A 12,250-nucleotide genomic window follows, 5' to 3' on the forward strand; every position below is an offset into this window, starting at 1 on the left:
CTTCCTCAGACCCCCGCGGAGATCGGTACCGGCTTTTCCCGAACTATTCCCCTCGGAGCACCGCCCCGGTCCCTTCGAGTCCCCTCAGACACCTCCAGGCCCGGTCCTCTGCCCCCGGGTCCTTCTCAGACGACCCTGGGCCCAGCTCTCCCGCTCGGGCGCGGCTCTCCCCACCCGCGGGCCCAGCTCTCCCCAACCCCCAGGCTCTTCCACTCCGCTCCTGGGGCCTGATCTACGCCCCCCAAGTCCGATCTCAGGCCGGACCGCTCCCCTCCCGCCCCCGCCAGGCCTGACCTCGCCCGCCCCAGCCACACGGCGGGCCGGGAAGGTGGCGCCGGCACAGCTTGATAGCGTCACCAGACAGCGACGTTTCCTATTGGCAGAGTGCCCGCGCACTATTTACGTCATCATATTGCGACGAGTGCCCATTGGCTGAGGCGGCGAGCGCGGCGCGGAAGGCAGCCGCTCTGAGCCGGTGTCGGCGGTTGAGGCACGGCAGGACTCTGAGTCCTGTGAGAAGCGCTACCCGGGGCTGCGTGTCCGCCTGTGTCCCACCTGCACTGCCAGGCCGCCATGCTGTGAGGCACCCGAAACTCCCCACGGGCAGCCCTGGTGCTGTCTCACTGCGTGCGGGGAGGGTCGATCTGAGGGAGAGTCGGGAGGCTACGCGGAGGGGTCTGGCCAGACTGCAGCGGTGGGCGAGGCCAAAGGGATGAGGTTCAGCCAGGCCAAGCGTCCTGCCCTTGGGTCACGACAACGCCAGGAAGGCTCCAGGCTGGGGGCACAGTGGCTGGAAACTGCCTGGGGGAAAAGGACCTCGGGGTGGGGGGAGGGGGTGACAGCAGCTGGAGATGAGCTAGTGAGTGCCCAGCTGGCCAAGAAGGCCACCAGCATCTTGGATCAGCAGTGGTGTGGCCAGCAGGAGCTGGGCAGGGAGTGTCTCCCCTGGACTGGGTAGTGGTGGGGCCACACCTTAAATCCTGGGGTCAGTTTTGGGCCTCTCACTCCAAGAAGGAGTGGCCCTGAAGGGGCTTCAAAGCTGTGGAGATGGTCATGGTTTAGTGGTGACCTGGCAGTGCTGGGTTCATGGCTGGACCTGGTCTTAAAGGTCTCTTCCAACCTAAGCCATTCTGTGATTTCCCCCCTGGCTCTCTTTGTCCCCTCTGCTGCCCAGCCCTGCCCTGCCCTGGTGAGGTTCTCAGCAGTGACCTCACCCAGGTTCTGCCTTGCCCAACCTCTTTGCTTTCCTTCCTGCTCTCCCAGTGTCTGGCCTGGTCTGTGGGAACAAATGAAGACAAACAAAGAGGTGGCCTGGCAGGAATGCTGAGGGGCAGCTCAGCCCTGTGGTGATCAAACAGATCAGGCACTGATTTATGAGCTTTGTGTTTCCCACAGCTCAGGGCCTTGCTGTTTGCTCTTGGGGGGTGTGATTTACACACACACACACACACACCATGGCTCTGTGCTGAGGAGGTGGCCTGAGAAGGGGATGACCATGGGGTTACCCCAGCTGAAATGCACCAAGTTGTCTCTTTTTGTCCCCAGAATGGCCTTGCAGGGTTTAATGTCTGTGTGCAAAGGGCTGAGCCTGCTCAGGGTGCATGTGAAGTTGTAATTAATAATAATTAATGACTAATAAATAATATCTCAAGGTCTTAGTGCTGGGTTTGGTCACTGTTACACCCTGAGTCTGAGAATTGGAGGAGAAAATGAAGCAAAACCTCCTCTGAGGGCTTGCTGCAGCCTGCTGGGGGTGGCCTCATGCCCTGGGTGCTGTCTCCCTGTGGGCTGTGGGTGCTGCTGGGCTGGGTGGTCCCTTCTGGGAGCTGAGCTCTGTCCTTCAGCTCAGTCAGGAGCTCCCTGCTCATCCATGCAGACCTTCAGCTACCTCACACCTGTGAAGGATGAGGTGCTTGAAGCAGCAGCAGCTTGGAGAAGATGATCCTTGGAAAGCAATCAGCTCTGCTGGACCTCTCCTCTCCAGGACTGTGTCCCATGAAGCTTTTTTTCCAAGCAGATTCTTGAAGAGGCCAAATCCTTCTTTCTGGAGGTGTCCAGGGTGGTGATCCTGCTTCCTGTCCAACTTCCTGCACTCAGCATCTTGATCTCCACCATTTCATGGCCACCACAGTCAAGGCTGCCCTCAACCTTCTCATCTCCAGCCAGGCTGTCCTGGTGGAGGTGCAGTGGAGCACCTCTCAATGTCCTGGCTCAGGAAGCCATCATCCAGGCCACATCTGCAGTGGTGTGGCCAGGCCTGGTCCCCACCAGCCCAGAAGATGTGGACAGAACAGAGAGGGTCCCAAGGAGGGCCAGGATGGTGGTCAGAGGGATGGAGAACTGTTCTAGGGGGAAAACCTGCAGGGGTTGGGGCTCTGCTCCCTGGAGAGGAGAAGGTTTTAGAGGGACCTGATCACAGTGTGCAGTACTCAAAGGGTGGAGGCTTTGAAGGGGAGGGGAAGGGTCAGTGGGTGCTGGGAGGGGTTTCACCTCAGCTGGGGTTGTCCACTGAGAGCAGTTGGCACCTGGCAGAACCTCCCTGGGGTGGAAGCCTCACTGCTGGGGCTGATGAACCTGCCTGGGGGGTGAGAGAATCCCACCTGGGAGCTCTTCTCCACACAAGGTTGCATCTGGATCTTTCCAGGGCCAAGCTGGGCTGTCCTGCAGGCATGTGATGGCAGCACCCACCCCTGGGGACTTCCCAGCTGTCTCCCACCAGCTCTGACCTGGGCACACTTGTCCCCGAGTGATTTACAAGCTGCTGACAGAAACTCCTTGCTTCTCCTGGGGCTGCATCCAACCCCTCCTGGGGCTGCATCCATCTGCTTTGGAGACTGGGTCCAACCTTCCACAGGAATGGAGCCCAGCCAGCTTGGTGCTGAGCATGACCCACCTCCAGCTCAGACCTGGCCCCTCCTGGGGCTGGATCTGGACCTCCTACAGGGATGGAGACCACCCAGCCAGGAGCTCTGAACCTGCTGGGTGGCTTTGGGCTTCCCCTGGCTGTGTGTGGTGGTGCCAATGGGGGTTGAAGAGAGAGTCCCCTTCTGGGCAGGGTCCTGCTTGGCATCCCTCTGAAGGTTCCTCCCTGGCATCCCTCTGAAGGTTCCTCCCTGGCATCCCTCTGCAGGGTCCTCCCTGGCATCCCTCTGAAGGTTCCTCCCTGGCATCCCTCTGCAGGGTCCTGCTTGGCATCCCTCTGAAGGTTCCTCCCTGGCATCCCTCTGCAGGGTCCTCCCTGGCATCCCTCTGAAGGTTCCTCCCTGGCATCCCTCTGCAGGGTCCTCCCTGGCATCCCTCTGAAGGTTCCTCCCTGGCATCCCTCTGCAGGGTCCTCTCTGGCATCCCTCTGAAGGTTCCTCCCTGGCATCCCTCTGCAGGGTCCTGCTTGGCATCCCTCTGCAGGGTCCTCCCTGGCATCCCTCTGCAGGGTCCTCCCTGGCATCCCTCTGCAGGGTCCTCCCTGGCATCCCTCTGCAGGGTCCTCCCTGGCATCCCTCTGCAGGGTCCTGCTTGGCCTGGGGGAGGCTGGTGGCCCCCAGGGCTGCTGTTTTTCAGCTTCACCTTGTTTGCTCCTCCGACCTCCAGGCCCCATCAAACACCTGGAGGGGGCTGGCAAGCCCCAGCCCTGGGCCAGGGTCACTTCCTGACCCAGCCCTGTGGGACAGAGGACCCCAGGGTGCTGTCCCCCTCCATCCCCAGCCACTGCTCCTGGGTGCTCACCTTGGGGTGCACCTCGCCCTGCTGTGGTGGGCCCCGAGCCCAGCACCGTCCTTGGTCACATCCTGACTGGATCTCAGCCATCCCCAGGGCTGGCACCCCCCACTCTGGCGACCTGAGGACCAAAGGGGGAGGGATTTGGCTCCTGGCCGGGTTTGGCCCACCGGGAATTTCCTGCTGGCACCAGGGGAAGGGTCAGCCCTTGGCAACGCCCTGGCTGGGGGTGGTGGCCATAAAAGGGTCTCCCTGGCATGCTGGGTGACAGGAGGCAGGATGAGGCCGTGCCAAGCGGTGCCACTCCTGCTGCTGCTCCTGGGGCTGTCTGGAGCCACCACCCCGGGGCTGGCTGGATCCAGCACCCTGCCACCGGTGCTGTCTGCATCCATGCCCCCGGGGCCCTGGACTGTCACCTCCCAGGACGTGGCCTTGGCAGCGGTGGAGCTTCTCAACACGAAGGGCATCGTGCCCTCTGCCCTGCAGCTGCGGGGCACCGCTGCTCCGGACAGGGTGAGAGCTCAGCACCTCCTGGGGCTGCATCTGCCCCTCCTGGAGCTGCATCTGCTCCTCCTGGGGCTGCATCTGCCCCTCCTGGAGATGCATCTGCCCCTCCTGGGGCTGGACCCATCTGCTTTGGAGACTGGGTCCAACCTCCAGGGACGGAGCCTACCCGGCTTGGTGCTGAGTGTGGCTCATCTCCAGGTTGGCTCTGGCCCCTTTTTGAGCTGGATCTGGACCTTCTGCAGGGGTGGAGCCCACCCAGCTGGGTGCTGAGTGTGCCTCATTTCTGGGTTGGACCTGGCCCCTGCTGGGGCTGGATCAGGCTGGGCTGGGGGCTGGATCCATCCCATTTCAGGGCTGGCCGTTGGGGCCAGTGGTGCTGTGGGTCCCTGATGTGTTCTCCCCCCAGGCCCTGGCCCTGCAGCAGCGGCAGGAGCTGAACTTCACCATGGAGGAGAGCTCCTGCCACGCCCCGGGGACCGCCACCAGCCCCTGCGAGAGCCTCTGGCTCGCGGTGAGGATGCAGCGGCCCCAGCTGGGGAGCAGCGGGGGGGGGGGGGAAACTGAGGCACGGCAGAGGTTCAGCATCCTCTCCTCTGTGCCCCCTTGCCCTCCCCCACAGTCGCTGGTACACTGCCAGGGTTGGGTCTTCCTGGAGCAGCAGCAGGCCACGGTGGAGTTCTCCTGCAAGAAGGGATCTGCTTTGGTAAGAAAGTGCCCAAAATGTGTCCCCACCCTGTCACCCGAGGGGGAGGGGGCACCCAGACCTCCCCACCCATCCCCCTGAGGTTTGGTGTCCCTCCTCCTCCCCCCAGCACCCCCGAATCAGGAGCTCCAAGCTGAAGAGGTTCTTCAGCAAGCTCAAGGAGCATGTCAAGAGCTTCTTCCAGTGCAGGAACATCTGGATCCATGGCAGGCTCAACCTCCCAGTCCTGAAACCCTGAGTGGATGACACCACTGGGACCCTCCCCCAGCTCTGTGCCTCCCCCCGGGGTGTTCTGCTCCCAAGAAATGTCCCTGCAGTGCTCCTGGGGTCACCTCAGTCCTTGCAGGTCCCTGTGTCACCCTGAACCCCCTGCACCCCACTGGGGTCTCCAGAGTCTTGTGGTCCCCCAAATCCCCCCCTGAGGAGCTCTAAGGGCTGGGGACACCCCCTGGAGTGCAGATGTGTCCCCAAAGGGATGCCACCACCCACAGCTGGGGCATGCTTAGGGCCCTCCTGTCCCATGTCCCCCCCAGGCTGTCACCCTGCGGGCTGGAGGAGGAGGCTGAGCCCTGGGGTGGGTTCCCCAACCTCCCTGGGAGGGGATAAAAGGGGACAGAGGGAGGTGGCCTTGGGGACAAGGATGCCAGGCTCCTGGGTGCTGGTGGTGCTGGCAGTGGGTGGTGGTTGTGCCCTCCCTGCCCCCCTGGCATGTGCCTAGGAGCTGACCCAGGCTGTGGAGCCCTTCAGCCAGCAACCCAAGGTGCAGAACATCTTCAGCCTGCTCAGTGCCACCACCTGGGCACACCACCAGCTCCCTGCTGGGACACACACTTGGGTGCCCACCCTGATGCCTATGACCTCAAGGGTGATAGAGTGAGAGCCTTCTGAGGGGGGATCATGGGGGAGCCACCCACCTCTGTGGGGTCCCCACCCTTGGGGCTGTCCCCACCCTCAGCTCCCCACTCTCCACAGCCCACCAAGGATTGTTCCATGCCCACTCCCCAGTGTGGCACCCACTCTGTGCCCAGCATCACTCGTGTGGCCTCCACCATGGGTGGGAGCTGGGGGGCTTGGAGGGGACAGTTGGGAGGTCCTCATGGTCATCCCATCTCACTCCCTATGACACCTTCCTCTCCTCACAGCATATCCAGGTCAAGGGCTTCTGGCTGCTGGTGCCAGTGGCCACCAACATCAACCATTTCAAGGCCATCAAGAGGAAATGAGACCCCCCACCCCCACCTCGAGGAGCTGCCATCCTGGGGACACCCCTGACCCTTGCCACCCCCCTCCCCAAATAAAGCTGCTTCCTTGACCCACTCTGCCTTTTTCTGCTGCTGTCACCCCACAGGGCACCAGGGACAAGGAGGACAAGATGGGAGAGATGCTGATGGGGAAGGGTCTTGGGGTGGGGACAGCAGAGTCACCCCCCCATCTCCCCCCCCAGGCTAAGCACCACCAGCTCCGTGGAGCCTCCTCCTGGCACTGGCTTTGTGTGGGGACTCACAAGTGGCATGGGACTGGGCCTCCCACCGCACCCTGGGATGCTCTGGGGACCAGAAGGGCCCTCAGGAGCCTGTGGTGGCAGTGATGTGCCCATGGGGGGAGATGGGAGGGGGCAGGAGAGGACATCCCTAGGGTCCCACAGAGACAGCAGAGCTGGGGCTGCAAAGGTGCCCCTGGGTGATGACCCCAGTCCAGGGTGTGGAGGTCCCCATGCAGCCCACCCCTGTGTCTCACTGTCCCCATCCCACACCACTGCTGACAGCCCCTGGTGCCAGCTGAGGCTGGGGGCTGCACGCCCCAGGGCAGGGGTACACCATGGTGGGGGGACCCTCAGGACCTGAACCCCACCAGGATTCTCCTCTTGCATCAGTCTGAGGGGCTCACAGTCCCACTGCCCCCCTCCTACACCTCCCTTCCACCAGTGCCACCAGTTTGGGGGGGACAGAACACCATGACACTGTGGGGACCACGGCACAATGGTGCTGGTGAAGGGTGGGATGAGAACGGCTCCTATTGTTTTGGAGGGGTGGGAGATGCTCTGGGGGCTTCCCGGCGTGCAGCTGTGCCCTGTCCCCGGTGCTGGCCCCGTGTCCCACCACGGCCAAGTCCTTGCCCTTCGGCTTCCCCCCCATCAGCCCAAGGGACAGCCAGGAGCCCTGCTCAGCTGTTGCGGCCACCACGGGCACCTTTATTGGCTCAGCCGAAGCCCACCGAGCCCCTCGCGTGGAGGTCGAACTTGATCCTGGGTCGGAAGCGGCGGATCTTGCCCAGGAAGCGCCCGAACCGGCCCCGCTGCACCAGCACCGGCTGCGGGAGGACAGCGGCGGGGGGCCGGGGTCAGGAGCGGGGAGCGCAGCCGGGACCCCACACCCAGGACCGTGTGCTCGGGGCTCTTGTGGGACCCCACACCCAGGATCCTGCATCTGGGATCCCGTCCAGAACTCCAAACCCAGGATCCCACACCCAGGGACCTACACCCAGGATCCCACATCCAGGATCTCATCCAGGACCCCGCACCCAGGTCCCTGCCCCCAGGATCCCAGACCCAGCATCCCACACCCACGATCCTGCACCCAGGACCCCATCCCTGAGATCCTGTGCCCAGGACTCTTGTATCACCCCACTCCTGGGATCTTGCACCCAGGATCCTCCACCCCGGAACCCCACCCATACCTGGAACCCCAGCACCCTTTTAGGACCCAGCACCCCACACGCAGGTCCCCATGGGTGCCTTAGGACCTCCCCCCCCCCCATCCCACCCTCCACCATCCCTGGGCTGGGCTGGAGTTGTAGTGGGATGGGGACATCAAGGTGTCCTTTTGGAGACAGCAGACTTCTGGGGCAGGAGAAAGGACCCCCCCACCCCACCCTCCGTGGGTGCCAAGTGTGGGTGGTGCCCTTTGGACTGCCCCCAAACTCACGTTGGAGGTGGCATCGGAGCAGTGCAGGTCGATCTCGGGGGAGCTTTCAGTGAAGCGCACCGATCCTGAGCACTCCTTGATGACCTGGGGAGGGGGCGACACCCAGTGTCACCTTGAGGTGAGGCCACCCTGAGGCGAGGTCCCCCAGAAGCCCCTCCAGGAGGTGTCCCTCCTCCTCCTCACCCCGTTCTCCTTGAAGTCGCAGTCGTCGGGGCTGGCGCGGGCGCTGGGGCCACATTCGGTCTCCATCATGCTGAAATTGAGTGCTCGAAGGGTGCTGAGCTCCACGCCCTGCAGGGGCAACCCGCGGGTGGGGGGTCAGAGGCGGGTGACAAAAGGAGGGTGTCCCGAGGGGGGTGGCACTCACCGGGCCGGGCTCCGGGTCAGCGCTGAGCAGCCTGAAGATGTTCTGCACCTCGGGCTGCAGGTTGTAGGACTCCACAGCCTGGGCCAGCGCCTGGGTGTAGGCCAGGGGGGCAGGGGCAGGGAGGGCACAAGCCCCCCCCAGCACCACCAGCACCAGCACCCAGGAGCTCGGCATCCTTGTCCCCAGGGCCACCTCCCCAGGTGCCCTTTTATCCCCACCCAGGGAGGTTGGGGACCCCCTTCCCCCCAGGGCTCAGCTTTCCCCCCCCCCCGGAAATGCCTGGCCCCAGCCCACAGGGTGACAGTTGGATGAGGGGGGGACATGGGACAGAAGGACCCTGAGCCACTGCTGGGACAGGTTCCCCATGGAGCTGGTGGCATCTCTGGTCCTCTTTGGGGACACCGCCCTGCTCCACAGGCTGTCCCCAGCCCTTAGAGCCCATTGGGGTCAGAGATTTCTGGGGCCACAAGCCCTCAGGGACCCCAGTGGGGTGACAGAGTGACAGTTTATTTGGGGGAGGACATGGTCCAGGGGGACTGCAAGCATGATCCAGCTGTGGCTGGTGGCATCTCTGTACCTCTTTGGGGGCACAACCCTGCTCCACAGGTTCCCCCTAACCTTTAGAGCCCCTTGAGTGGACCACCAGCCCTTGGGGACCCCATCAGGGTGCAGAGGGAGGGACTGAGGGGACACAGGGACCTGCAGGGATTGAGGTAGACATCAAGGGCATGTTGCCCATGTTGGGTAGGTGCCCCCTGGGCTTGCACAACCCCATCCTTGCCCCATCCCTGTTGCCCAACATCCCCAAGCTGTGTCACCCCACACACAAGCTCACACATGACCCCCAGCTAGCTTTATTGCAGCTCCTTTGGGGACAAGGGACCACAGGGTGTCCTTGGGGGTTACATGCCAGCAGGGTGGCGAGGACGTGGTGGTGGCCTTGAGGATGATGAGGAGGATGATGATGATGATGATGATGATGATGGGTGACCTGGGCTGCTGGAGGAATGAGGTTGGGTGCTGCCACCAGGTTGCTGGGAGGGAAAAATGAGGGTGGGCTTCACCCTGCAGCCAGAGAATGTCCCCAGAGTGTGGGGCACATCCCCACTGCTGTCCCCCATGCCAAGGGTGGGGGCACCTAGGGGCCTCACCAGCTCCTGGCCGCACTCCACCATCGACAGTGGCACGTCAGGGAGGAAGGCAAAGACGGAGACCTGTGCCCGGCACTGCTGCACCTGGGGCATGGAGAGACCCTGAGTGACCTGGGGACATTTTTTTGTGTCCCCAAATCCGTGTTCTGGGAGGGGGTTGGTGCCAGGCTTACCCTACCCGGCCGGGGCTGGCAGCTGGCACCGCGGCGCTCAGGGAGGCTCCGGGGGCAGGCAGGCCGGCGGGCGGTGAAGTTGAGGCTGAAATGGGTCCCCCAGTCGAAGGTCTGCCCAGGGGGGAAAGGGATGGAGCCATGGGAGAAGGATGGAGCCAGCAGGGAGGGGATGGAGCCACACCACTGCTGATCCAGGCCAGGACAGAGCCACTTGGAACAGGGTAGAGCCACCAGGGAAGAGGATGGAGCCAGTGGGAATAGGATGGAGCCAGAAGGGAAGGGGATGGAGCCAGTGGGCAAAGTGTGGAGCCGTTGGGAATAGGATGGAGTCAGCAGGGAAAGGATGCAGCCATGGGAAAAGGATGGAGCCAGCAGGGAAAGGACGGAGCCATCGGTGGCTTCCAAAGCTGTTGGGGAAAGGTTCCCGCCCAGCTGGGTGCCAGATTTGGGGGCATCCACCCCGTTCCCACCCCTCTCCTACCGTCCTGCTGACTGCCAGCACCTTGAGCAGCTTCAGCTCCTGGCCGTGTGTCTCCAGCACGGAGCGGGCCAGGTCCCGGGGAGCCGGCAGCCCCGGGGGGACGACGCCGCCCGCCGCCAGCAGCACAGCTCCCAGCACCAGCGCCATGGGGACGGACTGGGCACAGCGGCAGGAATCGGCTCTCGGTTGGGAGTCAGCTCTAGAATCAGCTGAGGGGCCCCTGGCTGGGCTGGATTCTCCTCCAGGATAAACACGGGCCCCTCAGCCGTGGGGGTGGGATCGTGTTCCTGTGTTTTCCTTGGCAGGTGCCCACCCAACCCCGGCAGGGACACGGAGATGCCGGAGCCTTCCCCTCTGCGGCCCCTTCCCTTCGCCTGCTCCTGATTGCAGGATGGTGCCCGTGGGATGCATCCCTGCTCCGGGAGTGTGAGCATCCTCTTGGCTCCCAGACACAAAACCCAGGACCTTCCTCCCCTCTCCCTCACATTTCCCCACTTTTGGGATGTTTTAGGCTCCTACAGACAAGAGAACCCAGTAGCCTCCTCTCCTCTTCCTCATTTTTCCCCACTTTTGGGATGCTTCACGCTCCTATGGACAGAAAACCCAGGAGCTCACTCCCCTCTTCATTTTTCCCAGGTTTTTGGGATGTTTGAAATCCCTCTTGCTCTGCTCAGACTCACCCAAACATCCCCCTTCCCACTGGGGAGCACCTTGAATGCCTCCCTGTCCCCTCCCCAGACACAGCAGCACCTGCCAGGGGGTGAAAAGTGCCCAGAAAAGTGCCCTGCTTTGGGGTGAGGAGAAGGGGTGGTGGGCACAGGGTGGCAGAGATGCAGCGCAGCATGGGTCACCTGTGGACACAGAAACGTGTGGGAATGGTGAGGATCTTTAATGAGTTTTGCAGGATTTGGGTTTGTTTCCCTTGAATTCCAGGATGTGGGATGGCAGCCAGTGGATCCTGTTCTCCCAGTGTCCATCCCCTGGCTGATCAGGGCTTTGCTTCCCCCACATTCCTGATTTTTCTGTCCCCTTAGAGACACTTTGAAGCTGAGAGCAGAGGTGCTGCAGGGCCAGGAGCTGCCCTTTCTCTTTGGTCCATCCACAATGGAAAAGCAAAGGAAGCCCCAGGGAATGAAATACCAAAGGGATGTCCAAGTCCACTTGGGATCACTGTGGTGCTGAGCAGCCCAGGAGCCTGGAGGTCACCCCCAGCCCCAGCTTTGGCAGGTCTCTGAGCCACTGAGAGATGCCATCAAAGCACAGCTGATCCAACATTCCCCTTCTGCTGGCCACAAGGCCCCAGGTGGGAGGGAGAAGGGACCCCAGACGGGACAAGACAACCAGCCTCGTGCTTCTCCAAGCTTCCTCTGCACAAGGTGACCACAGGGAGAAGGAGATGCTGAGTGGTGGCAGAGAAGAAGCAGGTCTGAGGCCATGGCAGCCTCACAACTTCCCCCCCCCAGCCCAGCAGCACTTGAGCCAGGAGAAATGAGGGGGAGAGATGGAAAAATCCAACACAGTCCTTCCCATGGAGGTTGGTCCTTCTGCAGAACCCTCATGGTGGCTCCAGCCAGGTGATTTCTGTGATTCGTGGCTTTAAAAGAGACTTCTTCCTGGTTCCACTGGGCAGAGGTGGGGGTAGGGTTTGTCCTTTTTCAAGTCTTAGCAGCATGGAACCCCCCAAACGAAGCCCCCTTCCAGTGAAGCCAGCAGCTGAGAGCCAGGTGGGAATGGAGGGAAGGAGACAACTACTGCCACAGCACATTTTGAGCTCACCATACACCCCAGCTATACAGAGTACCCCACTATACAGACAGCCACATCTACACCCAAAAGGAAGCCCAGGGCTGGGAACAAGCAGAGGACAGGGCTGGGGAAGAGGTGAGGGACAGGAGGAGAAAGCTCTGAGCACCCCAAACTGCTGCAATGAGGCAGGACAAGGGGTGAGGTCCTCGTCCCTCGGGTGCTGCTGGTGGGATTAGTGTCGAGTGCCCGTCCCTGGGCTTTGCTGAAGAAAGGACAGGGGAGTGGAGAAGCCTGGAGGGTGGTGGCTTACATTCATGCAGGAGAAGAGCTGATGCAGACAGGGCTGGGCCAGATACCACAAACTCAGCACCTGTGTGGATCCCACCAGTGCCATGGTTGTGCCAGCTCCACCAACTCCCCAGTTTCCCCCCAGCCCTTGGCAGAGCTTCTCCCACTGTGTCCCCACACAGGATTTCTCTGCCTG

The 12,250-nt window shown here is 62.3% G+C and overlaps 1 protein-coding gene across 1 annotated transcript; it reads right to left on the reverse strand.

Annotated features, from left to right (window-relative positions):
• Positions 1-7,123: 7,123 nt before the first annotated feature.
• CAMP (cathelicidin antimicrobial peptide) lies at positions 7,124-8,389 on the reverse strand. The gene is made up of 4 exons (XM_054390138.1): positions 8,216-8,389; positions 8,032-8,139; positions 7,849-7,932; positions 7,124-7,234 (listed from the first exon to the last, which is right to left on the reverse strand). The coding sequence occupies exons 1-4, from the start codon at positions 8,387-8,389 to the stop codon at positions 7,124-7,126; spliced, it is 477 nt and encodes a 158-aa protein (XP_054246113.1).
• Positions 8,390-12,250: the final 3,861 nt, after the last annotated feature.

The sequence above is a fragment of the Indicator indicator genome, chromosome 20, assembly GCF_027791375.1.
Source record: "Indicator indicator isolate 239-I01 chromosome 20, UM_Iind_1.1, whole genome shotgun sequence".
Taxonomy (NCBI): Eukaryota; Metazoa; Chordata; class Aves; order Piciformes; family Indicatoridae; genus Indicator; species Indicator indicator.